At 46.5% G+C, this 21,135-nt stretch overlaps 1 protein-coding gene and 1 long non-coding RNA gene across 2 annotated transcripts in view; both read left to right on the forward strand.

Annotated features, from left to right (window-relative positions):
* LOC310830354 overlaps positions 1-21,135 on the forward strand; it is a 44,856-nt gene that overhangs the window by 16,569 nt on the left and 7,152 nt on the right. The gene's annotated exons all lie outside the window — the stretch shown is intronic.
* PSMB3 (proteasome 20S subunit beta 3) lies at positions 11,358-19,969 on the forward strand. The gene is made up of 6 exons (XM_083709956.1): positions 11,358-11,515; positions 13,511-13,695; positions 15,262-15,369; positions 17,785-17,962; positions 19,235-19,329; positions 19,751-19,969. The coding sequence occupies exons 1-6, from the start codon at positions 11,513-11,515 to the stop codon at positions 19,797-19,799; spliced, it is 618 nt and encodes a 205-aa protein (XP_083566082.1). The 5' UTR covers positions 11,358-11,512; the 3' UTR covers positions 19,800-19,969.

Raw genomic sequence — 21,135 nt, forward strand, 5'->3', positions numbered from 1 at the left:
CCTAAATCTGTGATCCTTCCAAGAAGAAGGCGTGCACTGGTTGGAGGCTTGAGGAATTGTCACGTGTATAAAAGAATTCGAATTCTAAACAGGAGTCGGCTTCAAATCCACGACGCAGTTCGATGCAGCCCTTAAAATTCAGAACTTGGGAAAGGGGGAGAGAGAGAGAGAGAGAGAGAGAGAGACTATGGACAATCTGAAAACGAGAATTATATTTCTTCTCCCAGGTGTAAGTATTTGTGTGTGTATGTGTTACTTTATAACCGTGACTTGTACCAGGCACTTTCTTTCGGACACCAAGGAAGGGCTAACGTCCTCCTTTCCCCACAGAATAAAGAGTTCGCTAAATGTTTGCAATCTGTATAACGAATCCCAAAGAACCAATTAAAGACGCGTGCAAAAAGATAATGGAAAAGCAGCTTTGTTGTTGTTTTTTTTAAAAAAATTACAGCTTTTTGTTTCTGTTTTACAGCGAGGAATGACCCACTTTTTTACAAAGAGCGTGTGAATTAAAACGCAGGGCGTCAAAACTAAGATTAAAACAAAAAGACCTAAATCAGAGGGTGCATTGCAGCCAGTAAACTTTAACTACCAACCGTTTCGTGACTAAACAAGACAAACTGGACTCCATATAGAAGCTGCCTGCTTCCCCCGCGTGTTTTCAAGCACGCTTCTCTCGGAGACGTCGCCCATGCCCAAGGTGGGATTTGCACCAAGGAAATATTTTTGGGGAGGGGTGAGCCGGTGGGGTGTCGATTGTTTCTAAAATACTTTAACTTTTTCTATGGAGGGAGATTCGAAGCCCTGATTTGCTTCGCAATGTTAGATCTTTCTGAGATGTCCTTTTCCACATGCACTTTACCTCTTAGGTGGTTCCCCCAGTGGGGAGTGAGACTTTGCTGGAGAAGGGCGTGTTCTTCAGTGGCGCCACCGGTTTAAAGTCACAGAATCGTAGAATGGGAAGGGAACCCTCGAGTCATCTAGTCCACACACCCCCTGCAATGCAGGGATCTCAGCTAATATATCCATGACAGATGACCTACAAGGTCCATTCCGGAGAGGTAGCAGTGGGCATAATCTGCAGCAATGTCATCCAGGAGTTTTCTCCCACCAGTTATAGACCAAGCGATTTTTTGTGTGGCACCCGTGTTCACGAAAGCTTAAGCTCTCTGACTGAGGACAGGGGCATAAAAAGTGAAGGTGGCCGCTCCAGATTGCCTACAAAAGCCACTTCCTCGCGGCCAGCGCGCAGCTCTTAAGCGCTAGTAACTAAAAAGCCCGATCGCATATATCCCAGCTTTCTTGCAAGCACATTTATTTGCGGACAGACGATGAGAATCCCTAGGAATCGCGATGGCGTGGTGGCCGTCACGTGTGAACCCTCTGGGTCGCTCTCGTGTCTATGCTGCCATCAGAAATAGGAGGAGGGGGTGGTTACTGCGGAATGAGTTAATCCTGGTTCAGGCAGGCTTGTAAATCGGTACGGGGCACAGGAACCGGCAGGGAAGGAAGATGACACGCGATAAATTTTTTGATCCGGATTTTTAGCAAGCGGTGAACCACGGATTAAGTGGAGCGTTCCAGCTTCCCATCCACAGAGGTGAGGATCCGAAGCCACAAGGTCGTCGCCAACGTCGCCGGATCCTTTGGAGAGCCTAAACTCGTGGCAGTCCAGAAAGAAACCAACGCGCGCCTAATCCGGATCGAGCGGCGAATTAGCGAATCGCCGCTTCAACTTGACCTCGCGTCCTAGCAGAGCATTTTTAGGATGGAGACGGAAGGAAGAGGGGTGTCTGCGAGGAGGTGCGATAGCCCATCGGGCAGGTGCCAGGGGCTGCAGCAACAGTGGGGGAAAATAAGGTGGTGAAATAATTTGGGAGGGCGCAATAGAAGCGAAGTCTTTGGAGGGGAAGAATATGCGAAGCGCCTGGATTTAATGCACGCACCGGAGTCCAGTAGCAAGACAGGGGTGAGACACTAGTTTGCAGTTGGGGTGGGGGGGTCTCTGGTACAGTCTGCATCCCCGAAAACTGCAGAACCACATCTATCTGCCTGTTCAGGATCCGGAGCAAATTGGGAGCAGTCCTTCCCCAAGGTACTGGAGAGACAATGGAGCGCGCCTTCGGGAGAGAAGTCGTTGCAATTTGTACTAACAGCATCTCCTTGGGGCGCAAGTCTGGGCGGTGGATACGGAGGTACTGGGGTGCCCAGGCAAAAAGACGCCCTTCTCCCTCAGCCTCACTGATGTGGTCCAAAGGCAAGCACAGCAATATATTTGGCACCAGCCTGGCTACAGGAGTTGCCGAAGGAGGCGTACAAGGCGCCATGCAACCGTCTTAGGGACTCCACTCCGGATATGAGTAGCGTTTGCCTTTTCTTCTTCCCAAGATACCCGGTAAGGCAGCAGAGGTTAAGGATCAGGGTCTTCCTTCTCCTAGGTGGGCGACCTTCCCACGTTGGCGACCCCTAGGAGCCTGCTTCTTGGGAGAAAAGCAATGCCAAACCTAGACAGCATCTTAAAAACCCAAAACACCTCCGCTTGACTTAACCTGATTCCTGGAAGAAAGTGCTGAAACCGGTGGGTCCGACTTCCTTTGGCTGTGGTTTGGTGGCACTTACTCTAGAGTAGGCGTCTTGCTTGTGGTGGCCTTGCGGGGGCGCTGATCTCCCGTCTGGCACCCACAAGCCCTTTGCATTTTACACCCATCTCAGTCTCTAGGACTGAAAGCGGTGAAAAGCCTCAAATAGGGGCACCAGGGGATGTTGCTAAATTTAAAAGGGCAAATGATGCAGAGGGGCGTGGCACGAGGAGCAGTTGCGCACCTGAATGCCATTAAAATTGTGCTGAGTAGAGTGGGTGGGAGGAAATGATTTCGGAAGTCAACATCTGGGTGCGCCTCACCGCACAGCGCTTTCACAGCGAAGAATGCTGTGTAACTTGGAAGCTTGCTCGCTTGCAACAGAATGCGCGGCACAAGGCTATTGGGAAGTAAGTTCCTTTGAACTGGCTTACTCCCAAGAGAGCGGAGCACAAAAGTGCAGCCCAACGCAGTCTCCTGTCTTTACACACACACACAACCCAGTATATGTGAATGGAAACCACAAATGAGGTGTGGATCTCGACAAGCGTTCAACCAGCTAAAATATCCTGCATACTTCAGACTAACCTTCTTCTCACTTACGTGTTTGTCTATACTGTGTGAATAAGCTGAGCTCTTGTCTCACACAAATACAACTCAGAGGTTTATTGATAGGAATAGGAAGATAAAGGAAAAATAGGAGAATGTATGTCTCTAGATGCATCTTAAAAAGCAGAGACACCCCCTTGCCGACAAAGGTCAGTATAGTTAAATCTATGGTTTTCCCAGTAGTGATGTATGGAAGTGAGAGCTGGACCATAAAGAAGGCTGATCGACGAAGAATGGATGCTTTTGAATTGTGGTGCTGGAGGAGACTTTTGAGAGTCCCATGGACTGCAAGAAGATCAAACCGATCAATTCTGAAGGAAATCAGCCCTGAGTGCTCACTGGAAGGACAGATCCTGAAGCTGAGGCTCCAATACTTTGGCCACCTCATGAGAAGAGAAGACTCCCTGGAAAAGACCCTCAAAGCTACCAGCATGAGTTTGACCAAACTGCGGGAGGCAGTGGAAGACAGGAGTGCCTGGCGTGCTCTGGTCCATGGGGTCACGAAGAGTCGGACACGACTAAAGGACTAAACAACAAATGTCTCTAGATGCAATTTCCTAAGCTTTTTTATCAACAACGACCCGCCTCCCACAAAAGACCAGCTGATCTCCTCCCTCGTCTCTTTTAGGTACAAATTCAGCTTCGCTCAGTAAAAGATGGTCTGGACGCTCCCCGGGGTTTTGATAACGACCACACGCAAATGGGGACGCAGATTTAGGATGGGGACCATTTTAACAAAGCGACGCGTGCCTTCGGGGTTTGTTTTTCTCTAAGACTGAGGGAGGAAATGCGTGATCATGACAATCACATGCTTGGCTAGCGATAATTCTCTCTTGGCTACAGACGCGCAGTTCTTTGAAGAGGAGTAATGTTTTGGATACTATTCCCACGACCCTCAAGATTCGGGGAAGGGAAGACTCGTGTAAGACGTTCTGATTGAGAACGGCCATAAAACCGGATTTCCTCTCGGAGGGAAAAGCGACAAGGAGAATTGGCACACCTTGAAGATTGATTATACCATGAACTTTCGTGGACCACAGTATATAACCATATGCATTAAGGTGTTTTTTTCCTGAGGCACAGAATGCACGTTGGTCGGGGTGGGGTCTGTGAGAGACCAAAAAATAAAAAAATGTGGAAAGTGCAGAGAGAGTGAGAATTACCTACTGAGCAGTGGGGATTCGCAAAACAGCTGTTGATACCACAGGCATTCTGGCATTGGTAAGTCAATTAGCACACCCTTTGGCGCGATTCAGTCCATCAGCGGTGGCGCAAAACCTCAAATATGACTACTTTAATGTCAATTACAGGGTATTGTGGGAAAAGAGAGCCTTCTGCTCTTTTGAGGGCTGGATTCTACCCATCTTATCCACCCCATAACCCTTATTGAGTCAATTATTTTATCAAACTTTGAGTAGACTTTTTTATTTTCTGGGAAAAGACGCATTGGAGAAACTTCGGGCTGGCCATATGTGCATGAAAGCAGGGCTGCCAGCCAGACTTTTGAAAAGGTCTCTGCCCCGTGTCTTCCCCTCAGCCCCATATTTCAAATAATATACACCCACGGGCGGTATCTCAACTCTCCTCGCTCCTTTCAGAAGCCCTTTTCAGACTACATTCCCCAAAGGAACCTGGCCGATTCACGCGTTCAGCAGAATCACGCGTACCACTTCCACTTACTGGTGAGAGGTATCGCATTAAAAATAAAACGCTTGCCTGCAAAACCAGCTCCTGGAACAGAGAAAAATATTGCATGCTAAGGAGAAAAGGATCAGCCTTTCTCTCTGAGAGTGGTTGTTTTCGGGGGGGGGGTCCTATGATGGCAGACGGACCCTTAAAACAGGCGATTTCTCTCCACACCGGCAGCACGAAGTGGTAGAGTCCTGTTGTTGTTTAGTCGTTTAGTTGTGTCCGACTCTTCGTGACCCCATGGACCAGAGCACGCCAGGCACTCCTGTCTTCCACTGCCTCCCGCAGTTTGGTCAAACTCATGCTGGTAGCTTCAAGAACGCTGTCCAACCATCTCGTCCTCTGTCGTCCCCTTCTCCTTGTGCCCTCCATCTTTCCCAACATCAGGGTCTTTTCCAGGGAGTCTTCTCTTCTCATGATGTGGCCAAAGTATTGGAGCCTCAGCTTCAGGATCTGTCCTTCCAGTGAGCACTCAGGGCTGATTTCCTTCAGAATGGAGTCTCCTCCAGCACCATAATTCTAAAGCATCCATTCTTCGGCGATCAGACTTCTTTATGGTCCAGCTCTCACTTCCATACATCTCTATTGGGAAAACCATGGCTTGAACTATACGGACCTTTGTTGGCAAGGGGATGTCTCTGCTGGATCACTGCCTTGCCGTGGCGAATAACTCAGAGAAGCTATGAGCTATGCCATGAAGGGCACCCAAGATGGACAGGTGATAGTGGAGAGTTTTCACCAAACATGATCCACCTGGAGCAAGAACCGGCAAGCCACTCCAGTATCCCTGCCAAGTAAACTCCCTGGACAAAGACATCAGGTAGAGTCCTAGCAAAGTTTTAATAACTTAATTTTCCGAAGCTCAGCAATGAGTCTCCAGTTTTCTGTCCTCCAGTCCTCGGTCTTGTCAATAACAACCACACACACACACACACAAGTGCAAAAATAAGTGCATTTTAAGAGCTCCTGGGTGAGCTGATCGATGAAAGATCACAGTAATCTCGGTGTGGCTTTGAACGTCATAATGCACACGATTCTGAAGTTGCAGACTCTCCGTGCAACCACCAAGGGGAGATATTTTTTGACGTTTTGAATATGAGGGAGTGTGACAAAAACATAACTCCTAGGCGATTATGGGGAACGACAGTACCTTGAAAGGCTGGAATTGTAGTTATTATGATACTCTTTTATGTGCAGTAAGAAAACGACAGGAGCAGAACAGTTGAGAATCGATGCAGAAGTTGGAGAGGATCTGAATTAATCTAAGGCAGGCCACACCAGGGTGAAGTTTTCATCCCCTAAATCCGCAATCTTATTTTTAAACATTATCTTGATCCAGAGGCTCTGTTCCCTGGGGGACAAGCGTCACATTTTGCCACGCTGCAACGGGAAAAAAGCTGCACCCGTTGAATTTCTGCCTGTCGCCTGACAAGTGAAAGCAAAGGGCTGTCTGTATCTGATGTCCACACCCCGCAATGGACTCTAACCGATTGAGGTTGTTGATTATACATACAGGTCACCTCCATAGACTGGGCGCATCACTTTATGAATTGTGATCATGGTCGAAATTCTTTGGCTAGACAGGTCGCTTCCGAATAATGGCGTGGAGAAGTGAAGTCGTTTTATCCAGGTCTGTGGCACAGCCCAGAAGGACTCTTCATGCTCTAATTCTGCACCCTCAACTGGTGCAGAGACTGACAGTTTAGGGACAGCCTCTCCACCGTCTTTGCTCTTCTGCCTGACCAAGAATTCTGTGTAACACAAAAGCTTGCATACCAACCCGGGTTAGGGAACTGCAGTTCCCACGCTGCTGGGGGCTGATGGAGTCTTAACACCATCCGGAACTCACCGCTACAAGTTCCCACAGCCCCCCAACGAAACCAAAACGGACTCCAAGAAAGATACCACCTACATTTATCTACCTGGAACAAGAAGTTCAACAGCACAACTGGCAAAGGATATTTAAACAAACATACATTGGAGGGGGGCTGTCGAAAAGGCACGATGCAATAGTAATAATAATAATAATAATAATAATAGCCAGCAACTACACAGGAAAATAACCTAAGTCAACAGATACTCAGGAACACAGAATGGGAGAGTTGGAAGGAACAACGAGAACCATCTAGTCCAACCCCCCTGTAACGCAGGAAATTTTTTTGCCCAGAGTGGGGCTCGAACACACGAACCTGAGATTAAAACTCTCATGCTCTACCGACTGAGCTACCCCAACTTTTTTTGTTTTTGAATATTTTTGCTCTGAGAGTGAGCAGACTTTGAGAATCACCCAAGGGTAATAAAGCAACACAAGAAAATCCCCAACAAATGCTAATTTAAACAAAAACAAAGAAAATAAAGGTGGTGAAGGAGGAATAAGGGAAATGAAAATAAAATAACAGGGAAAAACTGAAAAGAAAAGGTTGGGGAACAAAGAGCAATGGAAGAGGATTTTATAAAACAGGCTTTGCACGCTGAGCTTCGCGGAGGAGTTTTTCCTCGCTGCTAACCAAGACCTGGATAGAGACCTGCTATTGCGCCAGTTCTAGGGATGCTGTTCAAAGGGCAGGAAGGAGGCGCGCCCTCTGCTGGCCCACCACGCACATGACACAACAAGACACGCGTGGAGCAGGATCTTGCGTGGAGAGAGCGCCTTTATCTCTGCAAGAGCGATGCCAGCGCAGTGCGTGGCGCGTGAACGGCAGCTGTAGAAGAGGAAGCTGATTTTGCAATCTGCAGCAATGCCAGCTCTTGCATGCGAAGATTGCTTTAAAAAAGACAGCCATGTAACTCTCCCCCCCCCAAAAAAAAATATTCAGAAAAAGGAGAATAGAATATGGTATACCAATTTTTTTGCATGTATTTTCTTTCTGCAGTCTGAAGAGGAGGAAGCTGATTTTGCAATCTGCAGCAATGCCAGCTCTTGCATGCGATGATTGCTTTAAAAAAGACAGCCATGTACACCTCCCCCCCAAAAAAAAATATTCAGAAAAAGGAGAATAGAATAGAATATGGTATACCAATTTTTTTGCATGCATTTTTTTCCTGCAGTCTGCCTAGTATCCATTGCACTACCAGCCACAACCTGAAGATCGTGTTGCGCGCTGGGTTTCCTTCCAAACCTTTCCAATCTCACTCCGCCTCCAGCGGTCGAATCCAGAACCGTTGTCTATTTTTATTTTTTTTAACTAGGCTTCGGAGTTAGCAATGCAGGGCAAGCACTTCCCCGCCGCAAGCCGGTCTCTGTGGCGCAATCGGTTAGCGCGTTCGGCTGTTAACCGAAAGGTTGGTGGTTCGAGCCCACCCAGGGACGACGGTGTCTTTTGTTTCTCAACTGGCTTCCCATCGGTTTGCAAAACGAGGGGCGCCCCCATAAACGCAGCTCCCCCGTTGATCCCAGGGCAAGTCTTGCCGCTCCTCTAGGATTCGTGCATTTTTAGTTATTCCTGCTCAATTTGGAATAAAAGGTGGTAGAGGCCACAAAGAATAACCTGGAGCTTTCCATTCTCCAGAGGCAGGTTTTCTTTTTCTTTCTTTTCCCCCCAAATTTTTTTTATTGGTTTTCACAACATTATAAACAAACAAACACATAAGACAAACAAACATAAATCATAGTTGAAAATTACTCTTAGTAACATTGTAAAGTGACTTCCTCGCTTCCCCTTGGTTGAATTTCATGGCATTATCCTTTTAACGGTTTTCCAAATCGCAGTTCTTATAAAATTTAACTTAGACATTAACATCCTCAGATCTTCACATTATGAAATTAAACATATTAATTCATCACTTAACATAAATAAAATCCTAAGCCAACTAAGTATCTGCAAGCTGTTTTCAGTTCATTTAACTTAACATATTTAACTAAGTAATCATTAAATTTTATCCATTCCTGATACTCCTCCTCCTTCTGGTCGCAGACTCTTCCGGTTAGGTCGGCTAGCTCCGAAAAATCCATCATCTTCATCTGCCATTCTTCCAAACCAGATGCAGGTTTTCAGACATTGTAGGTGGGGGTCCTGATAGGGGGGGAAATGAGTTTTCTCCCCCCCCCCAAATTATTTTTATTAATTTTCCAAATTATTACAAATCAAACCAAATCGCTTTAATTGAATACAATTTCTTAAAATCAGGTTTCCCTCTCCTGTTGCAAACATATGTCAGATTGTTTCTTCCCTTAGCCGCAACATCTCTTATTTAATGAAAATGAGTTTCCATTTCCTTTTATTCGGAGCCTTGCAAGGTTTCATCCTGTCCCAATTGGCCTTTTCTGGCATTCCTTTTAGCAATCCCTACTTTCCTGAATGTAGCAGGTTGAATCTTCTTGCCTTTACTGCACAAGAGGATGGAAGCCGGCAGAATTAATCTGAAAAGTATAATTTGCCAGGGAGATTTAAATGCTTCCTTTCGTTTAACAGATTTGCAATAATCAAGTAACCTGCCAAAACGCAACAAATAAACCCAATCCTAGACAAAGATGTTGTTGTTTCTTTCCTGACTGGGTCCCAGTGTTTTAAAATGCCTCATAGCATCAGAGAGGCAATGATAAGAGGCTTTACTTGTTGATTTTCTACCCTTCGTTTGAGAGAATGATGGGCAAACTTCAGGATTGCAGGAACTACTTTGTGTATGCCTTGAATAGTTCTAGTTACAGGTAGGTAGCCGCGTCGGCCTGCCATAGTCGAAACAAAATAGAAAAAGTCGTTCCAGTATCACCTTAGAGACCAAGTAAGTTTGTTATTGGTATGAGCTTTCGTTTGCATGCACATGAAAGCTCATACCAATAACAAACTTAGTTGGTCTTTAAGGTGCTACTGGAAAGAATTTTTTTAATTTTACTTTGTGTATGTTTTTAACATCAACATCAAAAAAACTAAGATCATAGCCACTGCGCCCATCGCCTCCTGGCAAATAGAAGGGGAAGAAATGGAGGCAGTGAGAGATTTTACTTTCTTGGGCTCCATGATCACTGCAGATGGTGACAGCAGCCACAAAATTAAAAGACGCCTGCTTCTTGGGAGAAAAGCAATGACAAACCTAGACAGCATCTTAAAAAGCAGAGACATCACCTTGCCAACAAAGGTCCGTATAGTTACAGCTATGGTTTTCCCAGTGGTGATGTATGGAAGTGAGAGGTCGAAGAATTGATGCTTTTGAATTCTGGTGCTGGAGGAGACTCTTGAGAGTCCCATGGACTGCAAGAAGATCAAATCTCTCCATTCTGAAGGAAATCAGCCCTGAGTGCTCACTGGAAGGGCAGATCCTGAGGCTGAGGCTCCAATACTTTGGCCACCTCATGAGAAGACTCCCTGGAAAAGACCCTGATGTTGGGAAAGATGGAGGGCACAAGGAGAAGGGGACGACAGAGGACGAGATGGTCGGACAGTGTTCTCAAAGCTACCAGCATGAGTTTGACCAAACTGCGGGAGGCAGTGGAAGACAGGAGTGCTTGGCGTGCTCTGGTCCATGGGGTCAGGGGGGAAAGGGGTGCTTTTTAGTTTATTTAATTTATTAAATTCTATACCACTCTTCCTCCCAAAGAAGCCCAGGGTACCAAAGTATAGAAATAAAACACAGAAAAGTCTTTAAAATCTATTTAAAAAGCAATTGCAGTGCAGATGCAAATTGTTCTCGATTTACAAGCCTTGTAGAAGGAAGGCTTTCGGTAGGCCGTCAAAATACAAGACAGACAACATATTTGCCATTTTTAACCAGTCGAAAGTCAGAAACCCTTCCTGATTTGCTGTCATTTGGGCAACCAACAATGAGACATCTCTCTCATTTATTATCTCTGCGGATACTTGGTTGAAAAAAAAAAGCAGCATTCAGGCTTACAATTGGATCTTACGCCACTTCCGGTTGCTTTTCATAGAGATAGGAATCAAAGGCAACAGAAGAGTTCTGCATCATTTCCGAATCCCTATTCCTTATTTATTTGAAATATTATTAAGCCTCCTTTCTGCCACTTTTTTAAAAAGCGGTTTTTTCCTGTTAGGTGTTTGTTTGCAGAAATCCATAATTTTAGCGTGCGATTAGATGGCAACGCGTGTTTCTTTTCTTTCTTAACTCAGCCCTTATTCAGTCAGTTTATACCTGAGTTTTTTTAGATGTAAAAACACATTGTGGGTGTATTCCTGCGAATGGAACACAAGACAAATCCAGATATATTATATCAGACAAAGCGCAGAATGTAATCCTGAATTTCCCCCTGGGAGTTTCCCCCTGGGGCTGGGGCCTGGGGAAGGTGGGTAGTCTAGAGATTCGGAGAAATATCTAAATATGGGTATGTTATAACTCTGCACTTGTAAAATATATAAAAAAAAAAAAATTGGAAAAAAAAATCCATTGCGAACCCGGAAGCTATCTCTCCACGAGAGAAGATGCGTCTCTCTCTATTTTTTATCTCTACGTGCGAGGGTACTGCGAGGGAGGAGGAACCATGACTCTTCACATCCTTCTGCCGCCCACTCCGAGGGTGGAGGCCGAACCTTGACTGACGGCGCCCAGCTACCCAATGGGAAGCGGCGCGAGTGGCCACGCTAGCCAATGGTAGGGAGGCGGGGGCGGGGCTTAGCGGCAGCGAGCGGCAGGAAGCGAGAGGAGCGCGGAGATAAGGGCTCGTTTTCTTACCAGCGTCCATCATGGTGGGTTCTAAAGGGGAGCTGGGGGGGGGGGCAAAAAATGACCAGCGGAACGGGGTGCCACTGGACTAAGGTGGTCGAGGCGCTGATCGGCTGCTCCTGGCTGAATCCCGCCTCTGCCAAGATGGGAGGCCTCGGCCAGGCTCTGGGTGCGAATCGCCGGGGGACGAGGGAGGGAGAGGCCGGGGAAAGGCGGCTCCCCTTCCCGCAGATCCCGTGGGAAAGAGGAGGGTGGGTGCGCTGGGCTCTGGCCTGATCCAGCCCGGGAGAGTCCTCGGGCTCTGGTAGAAGCGATAGCGAAAGTTGGCCCCCGTCCAGTGGTTCCAGGCACCCACCCGGGGTTGGGCGAATCCAGGCTTTCTTTATTGTCCACATAGGGCAGCGGTTCTCAACCTGTGGGTCCCCAGTTGTTGTTGGACTACAGCTCCCATCACCCCTGAGCTCTGGCCTTGCTAGCTAGGGGTGATGGGAGTTGTAGTTCAACAACATTTGGGGACCCACAGGTTGAGAAAGGCTGACATAGAGGCACATGGGGCTCTATCTGGGAAGGTAGTGCATCTGGGACAATGTTTTCCCCAAACTTGGGCTTGCAGCTGGTGTGTGTTTTTTGGACTACAGTTCCCATCATGCCTGACCACTGGTCCTGCTATAGCTAGGGATGTGGGTGGCGCTGTGGTCTAAACCACTGCGCCTCTTGGGCTTGCCGATCAGAAGGTTGGAGGTTCGAATCCTTGTGACGGGGTGATCTCCCATTGCTCTGTCCCAGCTCCTGCCTAAGTAGCAGTTTGAAAGCACACCAGTGCAAGTAGATGAATAGGTACTGCTGTGGCGGGAAGGTAAATGGCGTTTCTGTGCGCTCTGGTTTCCGTCACGATGTTCCGTTGCGCCAGAAGCAGTTTAGTCATGACCCAGAAAGCTGTCTGTGGACAAATGCCGGCTCCCTCGGCCTGAAAGCGAGATGAGCGCTGCACCCCATAGTCGCTTTTGACTGGATTTAACCATCCAGGGATCCTTTACCTTATAGCTTTCTCAACCTGTGGGTCCCCAGATGTTGTTGAACTACAACTCCCATCACCCCTAAATAGCAAGGCCAGAGCTCAGGGATGGTGGAGTTGTAGTCCAAAAACAGCTGGAGGTCCACATTTGAGAAAGAAGGAAAATTCTCATCCTGCCTTGCGGAGATATCTTTGGGAGAAGAAAAGGCTAAGGAGTGCACAAATCTGGAGTGGGGTCCCTAACACAGTTGGGCAGCGCCTTATATGCTTCTTACTAACCACAACTGCATGGGACGCGGGTGGCGCTGTGGGTTAAACCACAGAGCCTAGGACTTACCGATCAGAAGGTTGGCAATTTGAATCCCCGCAACGGGGTGAGCTCCTGTTGCTCGGTCCCTGCTCCTGCCCACCTAGCAGTTCGAAAGCACGTCAAAGTGCAAGTAGATAAATAAGTACCACTCCAGCGGGAAGGTAAACAGCGTTTCCATGCGCTGCTCTGGTTCGCCAGAAGCGGCTTAGTCCTGCTGGCCACATGACCCGGAAGCTGTACGCCGACTCCCTCGGCCAATAAAGCAAGATGAGCGCCGCAACCCCAGAGTCGGCCACGACTGGACCTAATGGTCAGGGGTCCCTTTACCTTTAACCACAACTGCAGCCAAGCTGGTGCCAAACATATTGCTCTGCTTTCACCTGGACCGCATCAGCAAGACAGGGGGGGGGGGGTCTTGTCGTCCATGCAGCCCAGGACCTCCATATGCGCCGCACAGTCTTGTTCTCCAGAGAGGTCACTTTGGTGTTGCTAGCACAGCATTTTGACTTCGCCCCCAGAGGCGTACTCTATTCTAACAACATTTGGAAGAAATGTGTGTAGTTGACTGTCCTACCGAAGAGGCTCACACATAGTGGTCTGATTTGGAAAATCTCCATCCTGGTGAAAAAGTGTTGCCGAATTGGTTTCTTAATAATGTTGACTAACCAGCCTGCCTTCTCCCTCCTTTCCCAGTCTATTATGTCCTATAACGGTGGGGCCGTAATGGCCATGAAAGGGAAAAACTGTGTTGCCATTGCTGCTGACCGGCGGTTTGGCATTCAAGCTCAGATGGTGACTACGGATTTCCAGAAAATTTTCCCAATGGGAGACAGATTATTCATCGGTTTGGCTGGACTCGCCACTGATGTTCAGACAGTGTAAGTATTTGTTCTTGCTCAAAGCAAGAAAATTGGTCTTGTCCAGTGCTAGGGGCCTTGGGAACTGTTTTTGGGAGGTTCGTGGCTAGATTTTTGTGAATTGCTGCTCTTTCGGTCTTGGTATCCCCAACTCTTCCAAAATGGGAAGAGTAGCTGTGGCAACCACACACAGGGCCCCCAGACGTTTGACGGTCTATTGACCCTGTGCCACCACTGTGATTGCTTTTTCCGCTGCCACAACCTCGTATCTCATGGGGACACACGGAGTCCAGTCAGTTGTTAACATAAACAAATAATCAAGTTTATTTTTAAATGCAGGAACAAGCTTATGGTTTCAGTTAGTTTTACTTGGCAGTTTCTTATTCTTAGTTCCTAACAACTCCAAACTGATTATTCCAACTATCTGACTCCACCTAACAATTCCTCTCACTCTCTCACAATACAACTCTACCAACCCACACCTAAACGTCCCTCTTCCTTCTTCAACTCCCAAACCTCAACCCCAACTCAACTCAACTTCAACTGCCTTTTAAAACCTCCCTCTCTAACTTTTATTCCCCCCTGGCATTCTCACTGGCCAATCACATCACACCTACTTTAACCCTTTCCTTATGACCCATCCTAGGAGGCAAACGCCACAATGGCTCTCTTGGCAAGGTTGCTTGGAAGTTGCGAATATCAGAAAATAGAAAACAAATTCAGATAATGTTTTCTAGTTTTTCTCATCACTTGTGCTGTTGGACAGGGACAGTTTTTTCCAGAGGCAAAAATTCCCTGCAGCTGAGCATGTTATAGATCATCAACACACACACATCCTGTGAACTGAAAGTTAAAATATTCAGTACCTTGAGGGCTTGTTTTTGCTTTGCTTTTTTTAGAAAACAGAATCCAAGTTCCTAAAAAAAATGAGCTACATTTTCCCCTCTTAAAACAGAGATGGGAAACCTGTGCACTTTAAATATTTTTGGACTCCTGATTCCCATTATCCCCAGCCAGCATGGCCCATGGTCAAGGATGATGGGGTTTGTAGTCCAGCAATATCTTTGTCTTAGAACAATGCAGTTTTGAATTGAAACTCAAATCAGGTCAAATGCAAACACGTTTTAGGAATGGCTTATTAAATAACATTGCCTAATTTTTTCCACAGGGTGTGTGTTGAAGAGCAATAACATATTGGCATTAAATAATCTCCCCCACCCCAATTCATAGAGACAATAGGTTCGAAGTTCTAAATTTTAAGTTGAAGTTATCAAATTGTGAGTAGTAGAGAAGTCTGGGCTTCCAGCCGGTTTTGCAAAGTACTTGCATAGATCTGTGTTGTATCCTGCAACAACTAAGACATGGTCTTATAAATGATCTTGGTCTTATAAAAAAGAAAAAGAAAAAAAGGAAACTGGAGATTACTTAAATTAGTCCAAAATTCTCCAATAAACAACTGTCCGCCATGCCCTGGGGAGCAGTTACAGAATGTCCTGAGATATGTACATTGTGCTTCCTCAGCCACCAAGTGGAAAACGGATTTAGGGCCTTAAAATTGAATAAACACCATTTTTTGTCTCTTAACAGCGCTCAAAGGCTCAAGTTCCGGCTGAATCTTTATGAGCTGAAAGAAGGCCGTCAAATCAAACCGCAGACCCTGATGAGTATGGTGTCTAACCTGCTGTATGAGAGACGGTAAAGGATTTAAAAGAATTGCATTTCAGCTAAGAAGTTCAGTAACATTGGAGGGGGGGGGGGCGTGAATGCATGGGATTGAACTGAAGATAAATCCTAGAACAGATTGAAGCCCAAGCTGCAACTGAACTCCTGGAATCTCTGCTGGCTGGTGGGTTCTCTTGAAGCTCTGCTGGCTGGTGGGTTCTCTTGAAGCACCAGTTTGATTTGGAAGAGACAAGGAGGTCCTGTGGCCCATTCCTCCTGCTCAAAGCATCCATCCTGTGGTCCTGTGGCCCATCCCTCCTGCTCAGAGCCAGTGTGGTGTAGTGGTTAAGAGCGGTAGTCTCGTAATCGGGGGAACCGGGTTCGCTTCCCTGCTCCTCCACATGCAGCTGCTGGGTGACCTTGGGCTAGTCACACTTCTGTGAAGTCTCTCAGCCCCACTCACCTCACAGAGTGTTTGTTGTGGGGGAGGAAGGGAAAGGAGAATGTTAGCCACTTTGAGACTCCTTCGGGTAGTGATAAAGCAGGATATCAAATCCAAACTCTTCTCTTCTTCTTCAAAGATGGGATCATCCGTCTGCCAACCCCCTCAAATTGTCAGGGAATGGTCTGAATCAGGGGATGGGGGAATGCATTCTCAGGCAGATTAGCTTGTCTCTGAAGAGGAAGAGGGGAAAATTTCGCCTCCCCTGTTTCCAGCGGTTTCAGGAGCAGAGAGACACAGACATGGAGCAGCTTTGACAGGAGTTGCCTAGTTACGAGATAATGGAAAGAGAAACAGAAGGGAGGGAACAGCCAGCAGAGATGTCATTAGGGCAGCGGTTTTCAACCTGTGGGTCCCCAGATGTTGTTCAACTACATTTCCCATCATCCTTGAGCTCTGGCCTTGCTAGCTAGGGGTGATGGGAGTTGTAGTTCAACAACATCTGGGGACCCACAGGTTGAGAAAGGCAACATTAGAGAGTGTGGGGGACCCTCCCTCTCCAAGAACTAGGAGGTCCATCCGTATTAAAGAACAAAGAATGCAGAGAGGAGGAAGAGGAACTTTCCATTGGCGTCCAGGATGTTGCTGGGGACGGAAGCGGGAGAATTTAGGGTCGCCAACTGCTCTCCGCGTGGAGAGATGTGGATTTTTGCGTGCAGCCAATTTAGATGACTGAATTAAAAAGGACTATAAAATAAAAAAGGACTATAAAATGGGCTGGATGAATCCCTAGCTGGTATTAAGATTGCCGGAAGAAATATCAGCAACCTCAGATATGCAGATGACACAACCTTGATGGCAGAAAGTGAGGAGGAATTAAAGAACCTTTTAATGAGGGTGAAAGAGGAGAGCGCAAAATATGGTCTGAAGCTCAACATCAAAAAACAAAGATCATGGCCACTGGACCCATCACCTCCTGGCAAATAGAAGGGGAAGAAATGGAGGCAGTGAGAGATTTTACTTTCTTGGGCTCCATGATCACTGCAGATGGTGACAGCAGCCATGAAATTAAAAGACGCCTGCTTCTTGGGAGAAAAGCAATGACAAACCTAGACAGCATCTTAAAAAGCAGAGACATCACCTTGCTGACAAAGGTCCGTATAGTTAAAGCTATGGTTTTCCCAGTAGTGATGTATGGAAATGAGAGCTGGACCATCAAGAAGGCTGATCGCCGAAGAATTGATGCTTTTGAATTAAGGTGCTGGAGGAGACTCTTGAGAGTCCCATGGACTGCAAGAAGATCAAACCTCTCCATTCTTAAGGAAATCAGTCCTAAGTGCTCACTGGAAGGACAGATCCTGAAGCTGAGGCTCCAATACTTTGGTCACCTCATGAGAAGAGAAGACTCCCTGGAAAAGACCCTGATGTTGGGAAAGATCACAAGGAGAAGGGGACGACAGAGGATGAGATGGGTGGACAGTGTTCTCGAAGCTACCAGCATGAGTTTGACCCAACTGCAGGAGGCAGTGGAAGACAGGAGTGCCTGGCGTGCTCTGGTCCTTGGGGTCACGAAGAGTCGGACACGACTAAACGACTAAACAACAACAACAAATATAAACTTCCCATTAATTCTTGTCTGTGAAGTTACCGAAGGGAGGGGAGGACTCTGCACACCTGACACAAATCAATACATATGCCTAAAGCAGGTGTACCGCAAAAAGTGCTCTGGGTAGCTCTAGCGAGCCACATCTGAACTGGAGGGGCTGGGGAGTTCTGCCCTTCTCTCCAGGTATTTGAAGATCTGGCCAATTCTAAGCATAACCTAAACTTGCCTGCTTAGGCATCCCAACGGAAATGTGATTGGACGTATTTTCCTGCTGCTTCCCCTTTTCTCAAAGTTGCGTTTGCAATAGCTTTTTTTTTAGCACAGCTTTGTCATGTTTAGATGGTGTTTGGGATGAGTTTACTGAATGGATAGCTAACACACCTTTTCCTGCTGTTTTCAGGTTTGGACCTTACTACACGGAGCCCGTGATAGCCGGCTTGGACCCGGTCACGTACGAGCCCTTCATTTGCTCCTTAGACCTGATCGGCTGCCCAATGACAACGGAGGACTTTGTGGTCAGTGGGACTTGCGCAGAGCAGATGTACGGCATGTGCGAGTCCCTGTGGGAGCCAGACATGGTAAGAGGGATGCCGCCTTAGCCAGGAGCACACAAGAAGCATGGGCATGAGTGTTTCTGCTTTCATTACCTTGGCAAGGCCAAGATTTTGTGGGGCTGCCTCTAAAAACGGCTGCTCTCACTAATGCACAGTGCCTCTTAACGGTGCCGAGGGCCTTCTGGAGGTTCCCTCACTGCGAGAAGCAAAGCTACAGGGAACCAGGCAGAGGGCCTTCTCGGTAGTGGCGCCCTCCCTGTGGAACGCCCTCCCAGCAGATGTCAAAGAGATAAACAACTACCTGACATTTAGAAGACATCTGAAGGCAGCCCTGTTCAGGGAAGTTTTTAATGTGTGACATTTTGATGTATTTTTAATCCTTGCTGGAAGCCGCCCAGAGTGGCTGGGGAAACCCAGCCAGATGGGCGGGGTACAAATAAATTATTATTATTTTTATTTGTTTATTTATTATTTATTATGATACCGGGCCTTTGGCTGATTAAACATTTTATGGGCTTTGGGGTGTGTTTGTGGGGTTTGTGTGATTGGTTTGTTTTTGTTTTGTTACGTATTTTGTGCTGTCATTTAGTATTTTTATGTTGTGAACCATCCTGTGATCTTTGGATGAAGGCCAGTATACAAATTTTAATAATAATAATAATAATGATGATGATGATGATGATGTTGTAATCCACCCCACCTCACGTGTTGTCAGATTACAAATTTAAGGGCCTTTAAAAAATGCCACGTGATCTAATTCCTCCTTGTGCAAAGCTCGTTCTAGATACAACACACCTATAGGAATTCCAAATACAGTGGTACCTCTGGTTACGAATGCTCCGGGTTACGAACTCCACTAACCTGGAAGTAGCTGCTCCTGGTTGCAAAGTTTGCCCCAGGATGCAAATGGAAATTGTGTGCCAGAGGCAGGCGTGCAGCAGGAGGCCCCATTAGCAAAAGCGCACCTCAGAATAAGAACGGTTTCAGTTTAAGAATGGACCTCCAGAATGAATTACAGTGGTACCTCGGGTTACAAACACATCAGGTTACAAACACTTCAGGTTACAGACTCTGCTAACCCGAAAGTAGTACCTTGGGTTAAGAACTTTACCTCAGGACGAGAGCAGAAATTGTGTGGCAGCAGCGGGAGGCCCCATTAGCTAAAGTGGTACCTCAGGTTAAGAACGGTTTCAGGTTAAGAACGGACCTCCGGAACAAATTAAGTTCGTAACCAGAGGTACCACAGTAAAAGACACAGTAAAAGACAGTAAAAGACTCTTCCTCTCTTGAATGCAGGAACCAGACGACCTCTTTGAAACCATAGGCCAAGCCATGCTCAATGCGGTGGACAGAGATGCCGTGTCAGGCATGGGTGTGGTAGTTCATGTCATGTAAGTATGCTTTTGGTTTGTTGTGGTTGGGTCTCTTTTTTTTTTGTACGTTTGCTGCAAAACATGTCCAAGAGGTTGATTGATCTTCACGGCTTAGCTGCAGGGAGAGTAGCTCTCCACGTACCAGCAGCAAGGCTGACCCAGAAAAATTAGTCCCATGGAAGTGATGAAGTTAATTTAGTTTCCCCTCCTGCTTGGGGGTAGGTTTAAAGAGCAGCGGGCATTCCTGCTTGCACCAGTGAGAAAATGATCGGCATCTGCGACAAGGGAGCTGGACTAACCTAGCTAAGCTCCTTGTTTTTCTAGTGAGTGGCCGATGCTTGATGGAAATTCCCCAAGAGGTAAAAAATATGATTTACACTGCAGGGCATCAGTGTGAGATTTCACCTCCGTTTCTCCTCCTCTTTTCTCTCTTCACCAGTGAAAAAGACAAGATTACTACCCGAACACTGAAAGCTCGTATGGACTAAGCAAAAGGCACAGTTGTTTTGGGGTGCTCAGTATTTGACTTGACATTGTCTTGAGCGGCTGGAATGCTCTTCTGTTAAGAAAACCGTGTATGATTTTGTTGTCGGAGCTCAAAATTATATATGATGGAAATGAGATGTATTGTTGGCAGAATAAATGTTTTCACTAAGAATTCTACTAGGTTTTTCATTTATAATACACAAACTTTATCACTTCTGAAAGCAGTAAGCAGTAGGGTATATGGTCATTAAGAAAAATCCATTCGAAGATGATTACAGTGGTACCTCAGGTTACATACGGTTCAGGTTACATACGGTTCAGGTTACAGACTCTGCTAACCCAGAAATAGTGCTTCAGGTTAAGAACGTTGCTTCAGGATGAGAACAGAAATCAGGCTCCGGTGGCGCGGCAGCAGCGGGAAGCCCCATTAGCTAAAGTGGTGCTTCAGGTTAAGAACAGTTTCAGGTACGGACCTCCGGAACGAATTAAGTACTTAACCTGAGGTACCACTGTACAGTGGATCCTTGGGTCTTGAACATTTTGGCTCCCAAATGCCGAAAACCCAGAATTGTGTGTTCCGGTTTTTGAAGGTTTTTCGGAAGCCGAACGTTCAGTGCAGCTGTAAGCTATTGTTTCCGGGGCGCCTGCACTAATCGGAAGCCGTGCCTTGGTTTTCAAACATTTTGTAAGTTGAACAGAATTCTGGAACAGATTATGTTTGAGAACCAAAGTACCACTGTAGTGTTTATCAAGTTTCAGCACAAAGCAGTATTCTGGGTAAATTATTGGGTTGATAATATTAAAGAAACTTGGATCTTCCACTAGCCCAGCTGTCAACCTTTTCATAGGTTATATTTCATCATATTTACATATTTCAAGACCATTGAAAGAGGTAATTTTGAAAACCCCCCAAAGTCTCTTGTAAGATAGTCTTCATTTTTAAACATAAGGGTAGTTTTTATTAAGGCTCTTTTTTGTCAAGTGGAAAGTCTCACGTACAGAATATTCCTTATTTATTATGTTGCAAGTCCCCCCAGAACTACCGAAGGACTAGAGTTAGATGATGACATAATAAACGAAAATCTGCCCTTATTCCCTTATGGGGAACACAAGAGCCCTTATAGAGTCCTTTGCAGGTTCTCCATCAGTCAGAGAAAATAACAGAGGCCAACCAGAGAATATTGAGAAGCAAAGCAGCAAGTACGGTAAGCCTGATCTTTAATTGAACTGTTGCAACAGGGTACCCGCTTCACATGCAGGAGAAGGAGGAGGACCCCAAACCAAGGTGTTCCCGCCCTTATGTAGACATTTTAAATTGACCGCCCTGGAGTCCAAGAC

Source organism: Podarcis gaigeae, assembly GCF_964106915.1.
Source record: "Podarcis gaigeae genome assembly, chromosome: 13".
NCBI lineage: Eukaryota > Metazoa > Chordata > Lepidosauria > Squamata > Lacertidae > Podarcis > Podarcis gaigeae.